This window comes from Hypanus sabinus, chromosome 3 (genome assembly GCF_030144855.1).
Source record: "Hypanus sabinus isolate sHypSab1 chromosome 3, sHypSab1.hap1, whole genome shotgun sequence".
Taxonomy (NCBI): domain Eukaryota; kingdom Metazoa; phylum Chordata; class Chondrichthyes; order Myliobatiformes; family Dasyatidae; genus Hypanus; species Hypanus sabinus.
In genome coordinates this window covers 43,480,979-43,501,690 of record NC_082708.1, presented here as the reverse complement: position 1 = coordinate 43,501,690, position 20,712 = coordinate 43,480,979, and the positions used below count along the sequence as shown (strand labels likewise).

Sequence of the window (20,712 nt, the reverse complement as noted above, 5' to 3'; positions counted from 1 at the left end):
CTGGAATATCTCTACTCCCTTTCTTGAATAAGGGAACAACATCCGCAACCCTGCAATCCTCTGGAACCTCTCTCATCCACATTGATGATGCAAAGAGCATCGCCAAAGGCTCAGCAACCTCCTCCCTTGCCTCCCACAGTCCCCTGGGGTACATTTCATCCAGTCCTGGCGACTTATCCAACTTGATGTTTTCCAAAAGCTCCAGAACATATTCTTTCTTAATATCTACATGCTCAAGCTTCTCAGTCTACTGCAAGCCATCATTACAATCACTAAGATCCTTAATTCTGCCCGCCAAAGCCTTCTCATGGCCCCTTCTGGCTCTCCTAATTTCCTTCTTAAGCTCCTTCCTATTAGCATAATCTTCTAGATATCTACCATTACCTAACTCTCTGAACGTTTAGTAAGCTTTTCTTGTGACTAGATTTATTACAGCCTTTGTACACCACGGTTCCTGAACCCTACCATAACTTCCCTGTCCCACTGGAACGTACCCATGCAGAACTCCACACAAATATCCCCTGAACATTTGCCACATTTCTTCCGTACTTTTCCCTGAGAACATCTGTTTCAAATTTAAGCTTCCAATTTCCTGCCTGATAGCCTCATAATTCCCCTTACTCCAATTAAACGCTTTTCTAACTTGCAAGTTCCTATCTCTCTCAAAAGCTATTGTAAAGGAGACAGAATTATGATCACTATCTCCAAAATGCTCTCCCACTGAGAGATCTGACACCTGACCAGGTTCATTTCCCAATACCAAATCAAGTACAGCCTCTCTTGCAGGCTTATCTACATATTGTGTCAAGAAATCTTCCTGAACACACCTAATAAACTCCACCCCATCTAAACCTCTTGCTCTAGGGAAATGCCAATCGATATTTGGGAAATTAAAATCTCCCATCACGACAACTCTGTTATTATTACACCTTTCCAGGATCTGTTTCCCTATCTGCTCCTCGATATCCCTGTTACTATTGGGAAAGTTATTGACCCCTTCTTGTTCCTAATCTCCACCCACAGAGAACCCGTAGACAATCCCTCCATGGCGTCCACCTTTTCTGCAGCCATGACACTATCTCTGATAGTGTCCCCACTATCACCCCCACCTCTTTTGCCTCCCTCCCTGTCCTTTCTGAAACATCTAAAACCCAGCACTTGAAGTAAGCAATCTTGTCCCTGAGCCATCCAAGTCTCTGTAATTGCCACCACATCATATCTCCAAGTATTGCCTCCTGTAGTTTAACTCTTAACTCCAAATATTTAAGAAATTCAGAATAAACTATTTTATTGTTAACCTGAAATGTAATTAGCCTGAATATAAAGTTTGCTATTGTGTAGCTTTCCACTAGTAAGTTTCAACTGCAGAGCTCAAAGTTTTAATTAGCACATTTCTAATCAAAGGACAAGCAAAACTAGTTTAAAATAGGTGATTGCCAGATTGTACATATCATTTAAAAGTGGTTAACACGACTCACCAGATCAGCAACTCTGCAAAGACAGTCTGAAAGTTTGTCAAAGATTTGAACAATCTGGGGACCAGGTGGAGTGATGCAAGCCTGCTCCACTAAATGTTCAGTTTCTTTCAAGGCATTTTCTTGAGCCACCTGAAATCCTTCTGGGCAGCTCAGCTCAGGTACACCAAAAAGACCCTTAAAATAAAAGTATGACACTTTAAATAAATTACAAACACACAAAACAAACTATATTTCACATGAGCTACAATGCACTGAGCTTTTAAAGCACAACAGTACTGGCTCATCTAAGGTGAGGAGCAGGCTTAAAATACACTCTGAAAAACAGTAAGAGAGCAAGCAAACAGCTATAAAAACAAACAGGAGGCAAAACACTGGGATTAAATAAAGTCACATGGCTGAGATGAGGAGAAAATTATTATATGAAAGAATATATATAATAAGAAACCATATTATTATGTGGCTGGGAAATGAAGTGGAAGATAAAGATTCAACCACCCATGATCTTACTGAATACACAGCAGGATCGAAGGACTGATTTGATACTTCTTGCATTGTTAAATAGCATTGAATGAATGTAACTACAACAAGTCTCAGTTTTCAAGGCACTTGGCAAAACTGTTGGCAGGGCTTTGCCAACTCAAAGGTTTCCAGAATTTATCAGATAAGACTTGCTCTGTCCACTAAACCTTCCCATCCAGACATTTGAGACTCTATTGCTTCTCGAGGCTTTACTGATTAGCCAAGGAAAATTGGCCTTCCTGGTTCAGAGATATAGGTTTGACAGCAAGAGTGAATGACAGGCCTCATTCAGTAAAATTTTGAGTCAGCGTGTTCAGGCTGTAAAATGGAATTTTACATTTTAACTTCATGCTATCATGGAAACCTAGGTATTGAAAAAAATAATTCTATGGATGTAACACATTTCATATCCTGATTATTTCTGAATGATTTGCAAGCAATTAAGTACTATTAAGTGGCAATTATACGCAATTTAAACAGGGAATGAATTTTCACATAAAGAATCTGTAAATACCAATGATATAAATTAACAGAACTTTTCAGTTGTGGTGATTGAATGACGAATGTTTGCCAGGCCATCAGGAAAACAGGTCTACCCTCTTCAATAACAATGTGTATCTTAACATTCATTCAGATTTGGCATTCAATTTCAATAACTAAATGCAGAACTTCCTGAGGAAGGCATTTAAACCCCAATTAAAATTACACATAAACATATTGCCCATCCCTTATTAAAAACAAACATAGGAAATTTATAACACCAGAGGCCATTCAGCCCACCTGTTTGCAAGTAAAAAGGAGCTGCCAAGGCTAATCCCACCTTCTGGCATTTGATTGAAAGCCCTATAGGTCAGAACTCTAATGTACACATCCAGGTAAGTTTTAAATAGTTCCAGGGGTTTCTGCTTCTAACGCCATACCAGGCAGTGATTATTAGACCACAATTTCCAGAGCTCTACCACCCTCTAAAAGAAAAGATTTCTCCTTATCTCTCATCTAGTCCTTCTATTTAATGTAAAGTCAGCCCTCCTTATCCGCGGATTCAACCAATCTGGAAAACCCAGAAGTTCTCTCTCCAGCACTCGTTGCTTGAGCATGTACAGACTACTTTTTTTTTGTCATCATTCCCTAAACAATACAATATTTACATAGTATTTACATTGTATTAGGTATTATAAGTAATCTAGAAATGACTTAAAAGTACAGGCAGTCCCCGGGTTATGAATGAGTTCCAGTCCAGAGTCTGTCTTTAAGTCGGATTTGAGGTTGGCACAGGTACATCCTGTATTATTTAGCGTTAATTAGTCAAACATTTTTCTTAGTATATAGTACATATTTTACCTTTCTATGCATATAAAACACTTAATAAATATATGCATTTCAATAATTAAACCACTGTGTTGCTTAGTAATAACTGTAGCTTTCATCGCGGCAGGGGCTTTCACATGCTCCATTAAAATTGTTCCGATCGTTAACCGATTGTAGACTAATGCTTTTCCAATGACCGCTGGCATTTCACCTCTTTCCGATTGCTTTATTACTTCCACCTTATTTTCAATCACGATCGTGATTATCTTCTTGAACAGAAACATCGCGGATTCAGAGCTACGCCGGGTCCTAATGTCCACCACACTGAACATGTTAAGTAAGGTTCGGGGTTCCACTGGATCCTAAAGACCACCGTACTGATTCAGGTTAAATAAGGGACTTGAGCATCCACGTTTTTTGGTATCTGCAAGGGGTCTCGGAACCAATCCCCCGCAGATAAGGAGGGCCGACTGTATGTTCAATTTATTTAAATCATGCTCCTGTAATTTAATCCCATAGTTATGGCAATTGCATCCTTCCTATTTTTTATATCTGAGCCACCGTTAAGTCTCCCCTCGGTGTCCTATCCCAAACAACTTAAATCCCACTCTACGAAATCTTACCACAAATAAAGTTTTCTAGTACAGGTAACGTCATTGTATATTTCTTCTGCATCATACTATACTGTTCACCTAGTGACTAGAACAGTTCACATTACTGAAGCTGCGGCTCAACAAGTACTACATGCAACTTATTAAAACTGCAAATGCTGAAAATCTAAAAAAAATACAGAAAGTGCTGTCTGGAAAGGTTGACGGTTTCCAAAAGATACTGAGGAGTTTCTCCTGTATTTTATATTTTTGTTCTTGCATAATCCTTCTGTTTTTATATTCTGTGCATCAGCTAATACATGCTGAGGCATGAAATATAAAAAGTAGTTTCTCTTTTAGCCTAAAATAATCTGGCAGTTAAATTCCTTTGCCTTTGTAATGTTGATAAGAATAGTCTACTGGGATGTGCCCAGCAGACCAGGGCATAGAAACCAATGAAAAAGAGAAAATAGCTATTGCAGCCAAAAGTGGCCAGTCCTGATAAATACAGAGGTGGAAAATTTACTGGAGTCCTGCATGTTATAATGAGCCCAGACAAAAGATGAAATGTTATTCCTTGGCCCCATCTTAACAGTGCAGGGTCACTGAAAGGTGGTCAGAATGAGAGTGGGATGGCAAATTAAGGTGACAGATAACCAGAAACTCACGGAGCATGAGCACACAAGTGCTCTGCAAAGCAACCACTCAGTGTTTGGTTTCTCCATTATAGAAGATACCACATTTTGAACAGCAAATGTACTTCTTTCAGTCTACTGAACTGCATAATTACCAAAAAAGAAAGTTTAGCCCCTGGCAAGCAGGGACAGAAGAATGAAGGGAACAATCCCTACAAAATGCTGAAAGGAAAGCGAGTCTGGTGGTGGAAATTACAGCTACACTCAGTTGAATTTGACCCAGTGAAAGCAGAGGTTGATGTGGTGGAAGAACCAGAGTTCAAGTGTTACTCCACCCCGATGCTAGAATTATATGAACATTCCTAACATGTAGGAAAATCATGTGCGAGTAAATAGTATCAGCAAGAATAGGTTGCACGGAAAGGTGATTGATGGAATTGCTCTGATATCTGGCATAGACTTGATGAACCAAATAATCTCCTATGTAATAAAGAAACATGAAATAAAGTTTGCGTACTTACTGAAAGCCAGATAGAATACATTAAATGCATGAGGTTTGTCGACCTATTTCCTTCTCAAAATATTCTGTCAAATTGTTTAGATACGACCTTCCTTCAGCAAAATAAAGCATAAAGTGCCAAAAATACTCAGTAATTTTATGGAAAGAGAAACAAGAGTTAATATTTGAGATTTACAACTTTCAAACTTTTTAATGAATGGATCATTTGTTTCACTGTCTGTTCTGAATAAGAGTCATCACTTGAAGTACTCTCACCACAGTACTGCCTGATCTGCCAAGATTTTCTGGCTGTTATTTCAGGTTTCCAGCATCTGCAAGCTCTTGATACCCATGACATTTCTAATCGTTGATTAATTTGCGTCTTTCTGAATGACGGTTCGCACTGTCCTCAGAACTGATTTAAATAATCTGTGCACCCCAAGTTAAACTAACTGACCTGCTAGTGGCGAACGTAATAATGAAATCGTAAAGGAAACGGACACTGCTCTCTTGTCCGCTAAATCCATCAATCGCACCTGAGCAATTAATACAAGAGTGTTCGCATCCAATAGAAATCCCTGTTCTTGAAGCATGTGATGCTATTTCCTCAGTGTTCTGTCAAACGAACTGTATGTCGGCTTCCCACGCTGAGCAGTCATTCCTTGTCCATAAAATAAAACAAGGTAATCGATCTGTCGAAAAGTCATCGACTCAAGAGTAGCAACTTTATTTCTCCGCACTCACTGCCTAAGTGTTTCCATTTTTTCATTAGTTACTCATCACGTTAGTTTGCTATCCCACACACCAGAGTGTGCCCATTAATGGTTCGGTGGCGTGATTTAAAGGCCTGACCGGCTGCCCCTATCACACGTTGGTCTTTTCGTTCCGGGATCTTGCCGTGTGCAGCCGCTGCTGCCCTGGTAAGATTGGCCGAATTGTCCGCAACGTCCACTTCAAACTCGCGACCCTTTCCTTCCTAATCTCTGTGTTACTCACCACATTTTTCCCAAAAAAATCCACTTTGCTCGACGAAGTGGCATTGAAAGCCGCCCCCACGGGAGACCAGGAGGTGGAAACCTTTCTCCGGGTCTTCAAGCGACAACTCCGAATGTATTTAAAGACCGTCAGGACCCTTCGGTTCAACATCTCTGGGACAAGTGCAGCGGGACCTCGAGGTGACCGGAAATCAGTGCATGTTCGCGGCGGAAGCTCCCTCTGAATGCGTGTGCGCCTGCGTGACGAACGCCGGCATTATGGGTGTCGTAGTTCACTGACGTGACCGCTGCGATGGAAAGTGGGTTCGAGACTGCAGCCTGACGTTAAAATCCCGGTCCGTATCCTAGATTCAGAACCGTGGGTTGCTGTTGTAAGGTCTAGAGAGCAGGCTTCGCAGAGCCAGAGCTCTGCTTTCCCCCTTATACAAAATATGTAAACTGCTGAATATCCAGTATTTTCTCGTGCTGTTGCTGAAAGGTAACGCTATCTTGTCAGGGAGAAAGAGAATTCAGGCTTTTTGAAGCCGAGCTAAACGGCGAGAGTCCACTTTGAAGTGGGAGGAAAAAGATTAGTTGGGCTTACGCAGCAAAAAATAAGAGAGGATTGTGTATTGGGACGCGCGGTTGGTAATTTTGGGAAGATAAGGGGATTTGGTGCTCTAGAGAGCAGCAGAGCATGGGATTGCGTTTTAGGAATAAAATGCAGTAGAAAGTGCCTCCGGGTATAGGGTAAAATTGGTTTTAAAGGATGCCGAGAGAGATTGTTCTTACGAAATGAATTTATGGGAACAAAATCAGAATCGGTTTAAATATCACTGGTCTATTGTGAAATATGTTGTTTTGCGGCAGTAGTACATTACAATACTTAATAAAATATTATAAATTACAATAAGAAATATGTTAAAACAATTGAAGTAGATAAGTAGTGCGGAAACGGAACAAAAAAAGAAAAATATTGGGGTAGTGTACATGGGTTAATGGTCCATTCAGAAATCTGATGGTGAAAGGAAGAAGCTGTTCCTAAAATGTTGAGTGAGTGTCTTCTTCACCTCTTCTTCGCGCTTACAATGAGATGAGGGCATGTTATGGGTGACAGTGGTCTTTAATGATGGATGCTGTCTTTTTGAGGCATCACTCTTTGAAGGAAGGAGTCACATAGGAGATTTCCTATTAGGAATTCAATAGATTTTCTCCTCCTCCTTCATCTCTGTACCTCTTCTACCTACTAACTCCCAGCTTCTAACTTCATTATCTGAACATTATTTTTGATAAGAACTTGCCATTCGGCCCAGCAAGCCCTACAAATTCTTATTCACATAGTGTGTGGAAATAACTATGGAGTTTAGATTTGAAAGTCTCTAAGGTACTACTCTCAACTTCACAACTAGGCGGTTTATTCCATGTGTCCACAACTGGATGTATAAAGAAATGCTTTCTAATGTTATCCCTTTTCCACCCACCTTGCCCCTCAGCTGGTTTCACCTATCACCAGGCAGCTTGACTCCTTCCCCTACCCCACCTTATTTAGGCCACTTCCCCCTTCCTTTCCAGTCCTGATGAAGGATCTCCACTCAAAATGTCAACTATTTGTTCAATTCATAGATGCTGCTTGACTGGCTGAGGTCCGCCAGCATATTGTGCGTGTTGTTCAGGATAAATGTGTAATGGGGGATATAAAGAAACCTTACAGAATGGGGATACAAGAAGGGAACACCAGAATGACGCCTGGGCTAAAAATTGTTAAAATATTATTCCTACAGATTTCAAAACTTTGACAAATATTATCTTTATTTAAATAGTTGAAGGTAGTTAACAAATGTAATCACAAAACAATAAAACAGAAAATACTGGAATCATTTGGCATATTAAGAAATATTTGTGGAAATAGAAATGAAATTAAATTTTCAGGTGAAAGGCAATTGAATTAAATATATCTATCATTACAGTCAAAACTCCTCAGAGTTGAACTACATGTAAGGAGAGTTGTATAACTCATCTTCTTCTACCTTAGGCCACGAACTTATCAATCATCCCTGCTGTGGACACTTCCTGGAGGTCTAAGATCAGTACGCTCCATGACCGCTGGACCAAGTGTGTAAATGTAGGAGGGGACTATGTTGATATAAAATTAACTCCTTCTACCTTAGCCCACAAACATATCAATCACCCCTTGTAGATACTGGTATAATTGTTGCCTTTTTGAAGCAAGTGGGAACTTCTACCCGTAGCAGTGAGAGGTTGAAAATGTCCTTGAATACTCCTGCCTGTTGGTTGGCACAGGTTTTCAGAGCTTTACTAGGTACTCCATCGCGGCCCCTCCGCCTGAGGTTTCACTGTGTATAGACAGCTTAACATCGGTCTCTGAGACAGACGTCACAGGGTCATCAGGTGCAGCAGGAATCTTCACAGCTGTAGGCACCTTCTGTGCCTTTCAAAGCAGGCACAGAAGGTGTTGAGTTTATCTAGTAGTGAAGCATCACTGCAATTCTTGCTATTGGGTTTCACTTTGTTGGAAGTAATGTCTTGCAAACCCTGCCAGAGTTGTCGTACATCCAATGCACCTCCAACTTCTTTCGAATTTCTCTTTTTGCCCTTGAAATAGCCCTCCACAAATTATACCTGAATTTCAGGTACAGGCATATATCGCCAGACTTGAATGCCACAGATCTAGCCTACAGCAGACGACATATTCCCTGGTTCATCCATGGCTTTTGGTTTGGGAATGTACAGTAAATCTTTGTAGGCGCACACTCATCACACAGATTTTAATGAAGTCGGTAACAACTGCAGTTTGCACATCCAGATTCAAAGGTGAGTCACTGAATATGGTCCAAACCACTGATTCAAAGCAGTACTGTAGCGCGCTGCTGTGTTTTCCTCGTCCATACCTTCTTGGTCCCTCACTACCAGTGCCGCAGTCTGCAGTCTCTGCCTTTATTCAGGGAATAGAAGTACAGCCAGGCGATCAGACTTCCAGAGGTGAGGGTGTTCCCGAAGTTCAAAAGTAAATTTATTACCCAAGTACAGTACATATGTTGCTTTGCTGCTGCGTACGCCTGGGAGGGGGGAAGCTTTGGGGCTCTAACATTTGACTGTCATTCATTCTTTGGGGCACTCCTCTTTTAAGTGGATGGTTACAAAGAAAAAGTATTTCAGGATGTACAAAGTATATTGCATACTTTTTTTCTGATATTAAATGTGCCTTTCAAACCTTTGATATGTCACCATATGCAGCTCTGAGATACATTGTCTTGTGGACATATTCAATAACTACGTATAATATTATAATAGCCATAACAGAATCAGAGAAGGACCACACAACTTGGGCATTCAACCAGTGTGCAAAATATAACAACCTGTACAAATACAAAACATAGAAAACCTACAGCACAATACAGGCCCTTTGGCCCACAATGCTGTGCCGAACACATCCTTACGTTAGAAATTGCCTTGGCTTATCCATAGCCCTCTATTTTTCTAAGCTCCATGTACCTATCCAGGAGTCTCTTAAAAGATCCTATGGTTTCCGCTTCCACCATCGCCACTGGCAACCCATTCCATGCATTCACCACTCTCTGTTTTTTTTTAAAAAACTTACCCCTGACATCTCTGTACCTACTTCCAAGCACCTTAAAACTGTGCCTTCTTGTGCTAGCCATTTCAGCCCTGGGAGAAAGCCTCTGACTATCCACATGATCAATGCCTTTCATCATCTTGTGCACCTCTATCTGGTCACCTCCCATCTCCTGTTGTTCCAAGGAGAAAAGGCCGAGTTCACTCAACCTGTTCTCATAAGGCATGCTCCCCAATCCAGGCAACATCCTAGTAAACCTCCTCTGCACCCTTTCTATGGTTTCCACGTCCGTCCTGTAGTGAGGTGACCAGAACTGAGCACAGTACTGCAAGTGGGGTTTGACCAGGGCCCTATATAGCTGCAGCATTACCTCTCGGTTCTTGAACTCAATTCCATGGTTGATGAAGGCCAATGCACCGTATGCCTTCTTAACCACAGTGTCAACCTGCACAGCAGCTTTGAGTGCCCTATGGACTCGGACCCTAAGATCCCTCTGATCCTCCACATTACCACGAGTCTCACCATTAATACCATATTCTGCCATCATCTTTGATCTACCAAAAGGAACCACCTCACACTTATCAACTGCATCTACCACTTCCCAACTGAGTTTTGCATCCTATCAATGTCCTACTGTAACGTCTGACAGCCCTCCACACTATCCACAACACCACCGGCCTTTGAGTCATCAGCAAATTTACTAACTCATCCCTCCACTTCATCATCCAGGTCATTTATAAAAATCACGAAGAATGGGGGTCCCAGACTGATCCCCATGCAGAATGTGATCAGTCTACAACCACTTTTTGCCTTCCGTGGGCAAGCCAGTTCTGGATCCACAAAGCAATGTCCCCTTAGATCCTATGCCTCCTTACTTTCTCAATAAGCCTTGCATGGGCTACCTTATCAAATGCCTTGCTAAAATCCATATACACTACATATATGGCACTACCTTCATCAATGTGTTTGGTCACATCCTCAAAAAATTCAGTCAGGCTCATAAGGCACCACCTGCCTTTGACAAAGCAATGCTGTCTGTTCCTAATCATATTATGCCTCTCCAAATGTTCATAAATCCTGCCTCTCAGGATCTTCTCCATCAGCTTACCAGCCATTGAAGTAAGAATCACTGATCTATAAATTTCCTGGGCTATCTCTACTCCCTTTCTTGAATAAGGGAACAACATCTGCAACCCTCCAATCCTCCAGAACCTCTCCCATCCTCATTGATGATGCAAAGATCATTGCCAGAGGCTCAGCAATCTCCTCCCTTGCTTCCCACAGTAGCCTGGGGTACATGCCATTCAGTCCCGGTGACCTATCCAACTCGTTGCTTTCCAAAAGCTCCAGCACATCCTCTTCCTTAATATCTATATGCTCATGCTTTTCAGTCCACTGTAAGTCATCACTACAGTCACCAAGATCCTTTTCCGTAGTGAATACTGAAGCAAAGTATTCATTAAGTACCTCTGCTATCTCCTCCAATTCCATACACATTTGTTCACTGTCACACTTGATTGGTCCTATTCTCTCATGTCTTATTCGCTTGCTCTTCACATACTTGTAGAATGCTTTGGGGTCTTTTTTTAATCCTACTCGCCAAGGCCTTCTCATGGCTCCTCTAGATCTCCTAATTTCATTCTTAAGGTCCTTCCTGCTAGCCTTAAAATCTTCTAGATTTCTATCATTAACTAGTTTTTTGAATCTTTGGTAAGCTTTTCTTCTTGACTATATTTACAACAGCCTTTGTACACCATAGTCCTGTACTCTACCATCCTTTCCCTGTCTCATTGGAAAGTACCTATTCAAAACCCCACACAAATATCCCCTGAACATTTGTCACATTTCTTCTGTACGTTTCCCTGAGAACATCGTTTTCCAATTTATGCTTCCAAATTCCTGCCTGATAGCCTCATATTTCCCCTTACTTCAATGAAACATTTCCCTAACTTGTCTGTTCCTATCCTTCTCCAATGCTATGGTAAAGGAGATTGAATTGTGATCACTATCTCCAAAATGCTCGCCCACTGAGAGACCTGACACCTGACCAGGTTCATTTCCCAATATCAGATCAATAACAGCCTCTCCTCTTGTAGGCTTATCTACATACTGTAATCAAGAAACCTTCCTGAACTCACCTAACAAACTACACTATCTAAAACCCTCACTCTAGGGAGATGCCAATCGATATTTGGGAAATTAAAATCTCCCACCACAACAACCCCGTTATTGTTACTCCTTCCAGAATCTGTCTCCCTATCTGCTCCTCGATGTCCCTGTTACTATTGGATGTTCTAGAAGAAGCACCCAGTAGAGTTATTGATCCCTTCCTATTCCTAACTTCCACCCACAGAGACTCCGTAGACAATCCCTCCATAACTCCCACCTTTTCTGCAGCCATGACACTATCTCTGATCAACAGTGCCACGCCCCCACCTCTTTTACTTCCCTCCCTATCCTTTCTGAAACATCTAAAGCCTGGCACTTGAAGTAGCCATTCCTGCACCTGAGCCATCCAAGTCTCTATATTGGCCACAACATCAAAGCTCCAAGTGCTGAGCCAGGCTTTAAGCTCATCCGCTTTGTCAATAATACTCCTTGCATTAAAATAGACACATCTCAAACCATTGGTCTGAGCGTGTCCCTTCTCCATCACCTGCCTATCCTCCCTCTCGCACTGTCTCCAAGCTTTCTCTATTTGTGAGCCAACCACCCCTTCATCACTTCAGTTTGGTTCCCACCCTCCTGCGGTTTTAATTTAAACTCTCCGCCAGGATATTGGTCTCCCTGGGATTCAAGTGCAACCCGTCCTTTTTGTACAGGTCCCACCTGCCCCAAAAGAGGTCCCAATGATCCAGAAATCTGAATCCCTGCCCCCACTGCTCCAATTCCTCAGCCACGCATTTACCCTCCACCTCATTCTATTCCTATACTCACTGTCATGTGGCACAGGCAGTAATCACAAGATTACTACCTTTGAGGTCCTGCTTCTCAACTTCCTTCCTAACTCTCTGTAGTTTGTTTTCAGGACCTCTTCCCTTTTCTTATCTATGTCGTTAGTACCGACATGAACCACAATCTCTGGCTGTTCTTCTTCCCACTTCAGGATATCAGAGATCAGAGACATCTCGGACCTTGGCACCTGGGAGGTAAACTATCATTCCCATTTCTTTCCTGTGTCCACAGAATCATCTATCTGACCGCCTAACTATAGAGTCCCCTGGCACTGCTGCCTTCCTCTTCTTTCCCCTACTCTCCTGAGCCACAGGGCCAGACTCTGTGCCAGAGGCGCAACCTCTGTTGCTTCCCCCAGGTAGGCTGTCTCCCCCAACAGTACTCAAACAGGAGTACTTATTGTTAAGGGGAACAGCCACAGGGGTGCTCTCTAGCATCTGCCTCTTGCCCTTCCCTCTTCTGACTGTTACCCACTTCTCTGTCTCCTGTGGCCCCAGGGTGACTACCTGACCATAGCTCCTCTCTATCACCTCCTCAATCTCCCTGACCAGATGAAGGTCATTGAGTGGCATCTCCAGTTCCCTAATGTGGTCCCTAAGAAGCTGCAGCTCAATGCACCTGGCTCAGATGTGGGAGTCCATGAGGCTGGGAATCTCCAGGACCTCCCACATCTGACACTGAGCACAGAAAATCGGCTTCACACACATACTTCCTGTCTGTATTCTACACAGATAACCTACCTCACCTCAACCCGTTATTGCTGAAGCTCTGTTGAGCCAAACCTTCCTACTCTGTCTCACTCTACTCTGTCACCCACTGTGTAAAGCTGTCTTCTTTTTAAACTCCTCTCAATGTTCTCACTGGCTGATCTCCATGTGCTTGCACAGTCGTGCCCCAATCAAACCGTTGAAGAAAAAGAAAGAAAGAAACAATATTATTATAAATAAATAAGCAATAAATATCAAGAACATGAGATGAAAGGTCTTTGAAAGTGAGTCCATAGGTTTTGGCAACATTTCAATGATGGAGCAACAGATGAAGTTGAGTGAAGTTATCCTCTGATTCAAGAGCCTGATGGTTGAGTGGTAATACCTGTTCCTGAATGTGGTGGTTGAGTCCTGAGGCTCCTGTACCTCCTTCCTGATTGCACCAGCAGAGAGAGAGCGTGGCCTGGGTGGTGGGGATCTGATGATGGATGATGATTCCCCGTGATAGCATCTTGTGTAGGCATGCTCAAAGGTGGGGAGGGCTTTACCTGCGATGAACTGGGCTGTAACCACTACTTTTTATAGGATTTTCCATTTAAGGGCATTGGTGGTTCCATACCAGGCTATGATGTAAACCAGTCAAAATATACTGCACATCTCTAGAAGTTTGTCAGAGTTTCAGATGTCATGCTGATTCTTCACAGACTCCTAAGGAAGCAGATGCGCTGTTGTGCTTTCTTCATAATTGCACTTGCATGCTGGACCCAGGATAGGACCTCCAAAATAATAGCACCAAGAAATTTAAAGTTGCTGATCCTTCAATGAGGTCTGGCTCATGGACCTCTGGTTTCCTTCTCCTGAAGTCAATAATCTGCTCCTTGGTCTTGCTAACATTGAGTAAGAGGTTGTCATCATGGTACCACATAGCCAGATTTTCAATCTCCCTCCAATATGCTGATTCATCACTGCCTTTGATTCAGCAAACTTGAATATGGTATCAGAGTTGTGTTTAGCTACACAGTCACAAGTATAAAGTGATTGGAGTAGGGGGTTAAGCACATAGTCTCATGGAGCACCTGTGCTGATGATGATCATGGGGGTGATGTTAGCAATCCAAACGACTGGGGGTGTCAATAACAATTATTAAATTAATTGTATTTATGTGGCACTAGTAATGACAACTTCCACCAATTTTCTGATGATTGAAAGTAAATGGATTAGAAATAATTGGAGTTGCACTGACTTTTTAGAAGAATGCTACAGGGTGGGGTGGCATGGTGTAGATACATTCTACAAAAGGCACTCCTTCCCTCCGCTAGCCTGCAGATCACCCTTGGGCAATGGGTAGGAGCTGCTTAGCTCCACTGATCAGAGTCATGTGAAGCCATGGGTGCAGGTGGTGGATTGTCATATGAGCAGCTGGTGCGTGTCACAAGTCCTGATTATGCAACCTCTGATGCTAGACCAGGCATGGGCAAACTACGGCCCGCGGGCCATATGCTTTTTAATCCGGCTTTTAAGCTTTTTAATCCGGCCCGCAGAACTTGATGAAATTATGTTAATAAACCTTGTTAACGTTTTTTCCCCGCAATTCTGGCGTTTTCCCAATAGATGACGCACTCTATATACATTTGTGGCGACCCATTTCCTGGCACATCCGAACCGGCTCACAATTAGCCAGTGTTCCGGCTAAGGGAGATAGCCTGCGGGGATTTGCGAGCACAGAGCTTTGGAGCCTCTGCGCCACGGGGAGCAGGTTGAGGGAGGCTTAAAAGTGAGGCTGGGGATTTCGAATAAAGTTTTTTTCTTCAACTGCAGTTACCAACTCCGTGTCGTAATTTTAGCGCTGCATGTAGCACACCACTACACATTGACCTTTGTTGAGGTGCAGCGTATTACTCCACATTTGCGCTTTACTCTTTGTTCGGCTCGACCTATTTGTGTGAACAGGCGTTCAGCGTCATGAACATCAACAAAGCCAGCCACAGATCCAAGTTAACTGACCAACACCTCAGATCCATCCTGAGAATCGCCACAACAAAACTAAATCCAGACTTTGATGCGCTGGCTAAAAAGGGAGACCAACAACACTGTTCCCACTGAAATTAAAAATAAGTTTCTTCGTTGTGTTATGTAAAAAATGCATTTGAAAATATTTTTTTCAATAAGCCTTACATGTTACATGTCATTTCTGTTAAGTGATGGACATGAGTAGTGCGCAGGTGCACGTACGTTCTCAAAATAAAAAATGCGCTCCAGATCAAATAACGCGCTCCGCATACTGGCGTGCTGTCACTGGTTCTGCCTTTGTGTTGGTCGTTGTTGAGTTTTGGCACAGGGGACAATTGAATAAGAAAGAGCAGGACAAGTAGACCTGCATCTCCTACTGTTTTTGAAATAAAAAGAGTCAGGAGGAGAGTGATGATGATAATATCTTGAAGGATAACAGAATTTTCAGTGCTTTAAAATAATAACTGTTACTATTAAAAAAAGCTGTATTTTATTCATTTAATTTTCAGTGTTTTAAAAGTCATTTCAATAAATAGCTAAATACCATGGGACTTCAAAGACAGATATTTTGTTGTAATGCATTTGTTCATTTTCAATTGAAATTAAAGCACATGTTTTCTACATATCCCATGAATTTTTATTTTCTCTTATGAGGTGTATTACCAAAACACTCCGTCCATCTGCTCCTGGTCCGGCCCCCCTGTCAAATTTTAGAACCCTTTGTGGCCCACAAGTCAAAAAGTTTGCCCACCCCTGTGCTAGACAGCCAAACTCTGAAGAGTATTGATAATGGCTGGAGTCACCTGTCTTATAGACACTGCCTAGAAGAAGGCAATGGCAAACCACTTCCGTAGAAAAATTTGCCAAGAACAGTCATGGTCATGGAAAGACCATGATCACCTATGTCATACAACACAGCACATTACGAATGAACTAAAGGGTTTGGGTTCTAATTTAAACTGTTCTATATCCTTTCAACTCAATTCCCTCTTTCTGCTTTTCCAATATAATCTTCAATATTTTTGTTTCACCCATCGTATGTTCCCTATTTTACTCCTCTTTGTTTCATCTCAACTATACAGTATTTTCTCTGCATTTCTGTGTGTGATGTAGGTTACCTCTTCGCAATCTCAAAACAGAATTACTACAGAAATTGGTGTAGCCTTTCAAAGACCCAGTCTCTTGTGGTTCCATCTGTTTATAACACAAAAAAAACTAGGGGGAATTTAATGTAGCAGCATCCTTTTTGTTTTTGCATTTCACCTACGTAAGTTTGAACTGGAGTCTTAAAAACAGGGCTGGCCCGATTTCACAAATGTCTTGAAAAAAGCAGAGACTTTGAAAAACAAAAAGCAAATAAAATGTGTGGTATTCATATTCATATCAATTCTTAAGTATTATTTGTATTAAATTACAAATGTAATAAGAGATGAGAAGCTAAAACTTATGTTTGTAACTGATTTAGTTTAATATAAACATAGCTAGTTGTCCTATTGCAAGAAGAACCTAAATTGACTTGTTTTTTTTGTAAATATTGAATTATTTCAGAATATTGTAAATAATGAGGAAATTCAAAATATGATTTTTTTATTAACAAATGTTTTAGGTTAGTACACTATAGCACATCAGTATTTGTACAGCTATAAAAGAAATAATATTAGTTCTAGCAACATTAATCAACATTCCTACAAAATGATTGATCCCTTCCAAACTGTTACCATTTCAAAATCACAATGCCTCAAAATTTATCAGAGTTTCTGCTGTTTTCTTGCTAAAATTCCAGTTTGCAATTGGGACAATTTATATACAAAAAAAATGATGGAGACCTGATTTTGGGGACAGGAGCCTGGTTACTCCAGCTCATGGGAAGACACACAAACATAGCCAGGTGGGTGCAAAAGGAGCAATTATTTCTGACTTGTGATTGGAGGTTCTTTATCAATTTGTTTCAGGAATAGACCAATAATAATCGGGGACTTTCATCACCCAGCTCAACAAGGACCCTCACCACCCAGATCATGCCCTCTTCTTGTTGCTGCCATCAGGATGAAGACACAGGAGTATCAGGACTCATACCACCAGGTCCAGGAACAGTTATTAACCCTCCACCATCAGGCTCTTGAACAAGGTTACCAAAAACTATGGACTCGCCTTCAAGGACTTTTCATCTCACGCTTTCGATGTTTATTGCATATTTATTTATTTGTTATTTTATTTCTCTTTTGTATTTGCAGTTTGTTGTCTTTTGCACACTGATTGAATGCCCAGTTGGTGTCATCTTTCGTTGATTGTTATGGTTATAATTATGCATTTATTGAGTATCCCGGCAGGAAATGAATCTCAGCATTGTATATGGTGACATATGTACTTTAATAATAAATTTACTTTGAAGTTTTCAATGCAAAAGTTTATAGACAATGGTGGTAAACTAAGCATAACATAATATTAGAGCAATGCATCAAAGTGCTAAATAGATTATCTGAGCAGTTATTGTGAATGAGATCTACCTATCTTGCTCGGTATTAACTCTTGACAATGATGTCTTAAAAATATCTAAGTTAATAATAAAACAATCATAGCTAAATTAATAATGAAAGCAATCTATAGCAAAGAAAAGTACTCATAAAGATCAGGACATTTCCAATTTGGTTAATTATTGCTAATAATCAATGGCAGCACTGGGTCGAGAACTTCTTTCATTAAAGCAAGCATTATAGTTGTTTTATACTTCATATTGCTGTTAACATTTTGGCACATGGCTGGAAGCAACAAATAGTATTCAGAAGGGCCATTTGAAGGGGAATGACTAAGTTATGCTGCAGTGTCGAATGTTGGAATATCCTGTGATAGCTCATAAGGGAGAAAGATTTTACATATCTGGTGGTACTTTGCTTAGTATATGTCGATGTGGCCAGCTTCTTGACTTCTCAGTTCAGGCATGCAGTTTCAAGTTTTCTCCAGAGAACAAAAATAGTCATTCATCTATGGAATCCTCTTTTTCTCTGAGGTTCAGCTCACCTTTTAATTAAACTTGCTAAATCATATGTGAGTCCTGAGGGAGTTATCTCCCTTTTGGCATTATGTAAATGCCCTGGGAGTATTCTGATTTCTTCTCCCATAGCGAATCATTGAACGGCACTAATACTAAATAATATAGCAAAGCAGTATTTTGTAAACACATTGTGCGAACAAGCTCTGAAGTTATAACGAGTTTAAATTTTACTTAAATTTTTCTTGTTCTCCGTGTTCTACTGCACGACTCCCAGGCTAAGTCTAGAAGTGCACTTATTTTTCTGAGGAGGATGCATTAAAATAGCAATCTAGAATGGGAACCATGACTCATCTTCCTGCTTGAAGGGCGCTAAGGCAAATTTTGCATTCTTCATTACATATTTTTATTTTACCATAACTGCTCAGGTTATAGCATGAATTTAGGTCTTTGTTATCTGAATTTCTTAATCCCAAATTATGAAGTCTATGTACCATTTGAGGATGACCAAGTCTAAATTAATAATATAAATATTGTTTTCGCTACACTATATATTTGCTGTAGTGAATATATAATGTATTTAGGTGGCAGGGTGGAGATTCTTCTCTATCAAAGGAGTTGTAAGGTGCTCCTTCACTCTGCTATCTTACAGGTTACCCTTGGGCAATGTGTAGCACATACTTAACCCCCCCAATCAAGGTCACTTGAAGCCATGGAAGCAGGTGGCGCACATATGCAACCAATATGCAAGTCTTCAATATCCAACCAACAACAAGGCAAAACAATCTCTGAAGAGTATTGACGATGGCTGGGATCACCTCTCTTGTAAAGACACTGCCCAGAAGAAGGCAATGGGAAATGACTTCTGTTGAAAAATATGCCAAAAGTACTCAAAAATACTTTCTCTGGTGTTTTGATACAAAACACTATCCCAAATCTTCTGCATTCTAGATCTTCATTTTGACTTCATCTTATTATCTCTGCTGTCATTATACTATTTCAATAATGCCCCAAAAATAGTCCTTCTTGCATTCTGATTTCTTAACATATATGTAACTTTGCAAAACATATATATAAACATAAAGTGCAAAGTATAATAATAATAATAATAATAACCATAACAGAATAAATGAAAGACTACCCAACTGGGGCATTCAACCAGAGTTCAGAAGAATATATATTGTGAAAATACAAAAAGGAAGAAATAACAGTAATGAATATCAAGAACATGAGCTGAAGTATCTTTGAAAGAGAGCCCATAGGTTGTGGAAACATTTCAATGATGGGGTGAGTGAAGTTATCCCCTTTGGTTCAAGGTTGAGAGATAGTAACTCCCCTGAACCTGGTGATGTGAGTCCTGAGGCTCCTGTCCCTCCTTGATGGCAGCAGTGAGAAGACAGAAAGTCCTGGCTGGTGGAGATCCTGAAGATGGATGCTGCTTTTTTAAAACAGCATTACATAGTAGGGAGGCCTTTACCCGTGATGGATTGGGTCATGTCCACTACTTTTTGTAGGTTATTCCGTCAAAGGCATTGGTGTTTCCATACCAGGCTGTGATGCAACCAATCAATCTACTCTCCACTATACATCTATAGAAGTTGGTCAAAGTTTTGTCATGCCGAATCTTCGACAACTACTAAAGAAGTAGCGGTGCTGTCATTCCTTATTCATAATTGCACTTATATGCTTGGTCCGGACAGGACCTCCGAAGTAATAACACTGAGGAATTTAAAGTTCCTGACCCTCTCCCCGTCTCATCCTCCATTGAGGACTGGCTTAAGGACCTCAGGTTTCTTTCTCCTGAAGACATTAATCAGCTCCTTGGTCTTGCTGACACTGAGTAGGAGGTTGTTGTTATGCCACCACACAGCCAGATTTTCAATCCCACTCTTATATGCTGATTTATCATCATCTTTGATTCAGCTGTGACAGGGCTGTTATCAGCAAACTTGAATAAGGCATTGGAGTGGTGCTTAGGCACACAGTCATAAGTGTAAAGCGAGTAGAGCAGTGGGTAAAGCACACAGCCTTGGAGATGTTGAAGCCATGGTCTTGGACCCTTTTGATTAGTTTTGAGGGGATAATAGTATTGAATGCCTAGCTGTAGTCAATAAAGAGTATCCCGACATATGCATCTTTGCTGTCCAGATGTTCCAGGTTGAGTGAAGAGTGAATAAGATGCATCTGTTGTGAACAGGTTGCTCTTGTAGGCAAATTGAAGCAGATATCAATTGCTTCTCAGGCAGGAGTTGACATGTTTCATCAGCAACCTCAAAACACTTTATCACTTACCCATATGTAAGTGCTGCTGAGCAATAGTCATTGAAGTGGGTCAGCACAATCTTCCTGGGCTCTGGTATAATTGAAGCCTGCTTGTAGCAGGTGAGTCCCATACACTGCCATAATGCAAGGTTAAAGATCTCAGTGAACATTCCAATCACTGATCTGCAGGT

The 20,712-nt window shown here is 41.1% G+C and overlaps 1 protein-coding gene across 1 annotated transcript in view; it reads right to left on the bottom strand.

Moving 5' to 3' along the window:
- LOC132391256 (mitochondrial intermediate peptidase-like) overlaps window positions 1–6,237 on the bottom strand; it is a 99,794-nt gene extending 93,557 nt beyond the window's left edge. The window contains exons 1-2 of the mRNA XM_059964188.1: window positions 6,026–6,237; window positions 1,479–1,652 (exon numbers count right to left, since the gene is read on the bottom strand). Coding sequence (XP_059820171.1) covers window positions 1,479–1,652; window positions 6,026–6,175 — 324 coding nt within the window. The 5' untranslated portion in view covers window positions 6,176–6,237. The remainder of the gene's footprint in view (window positions 1–1,478; window positions 1,653–6,025) is intronic.
- Between the last annotated feature and the right edge of the window lie 14,475 nt (window positions 6,238–20,712).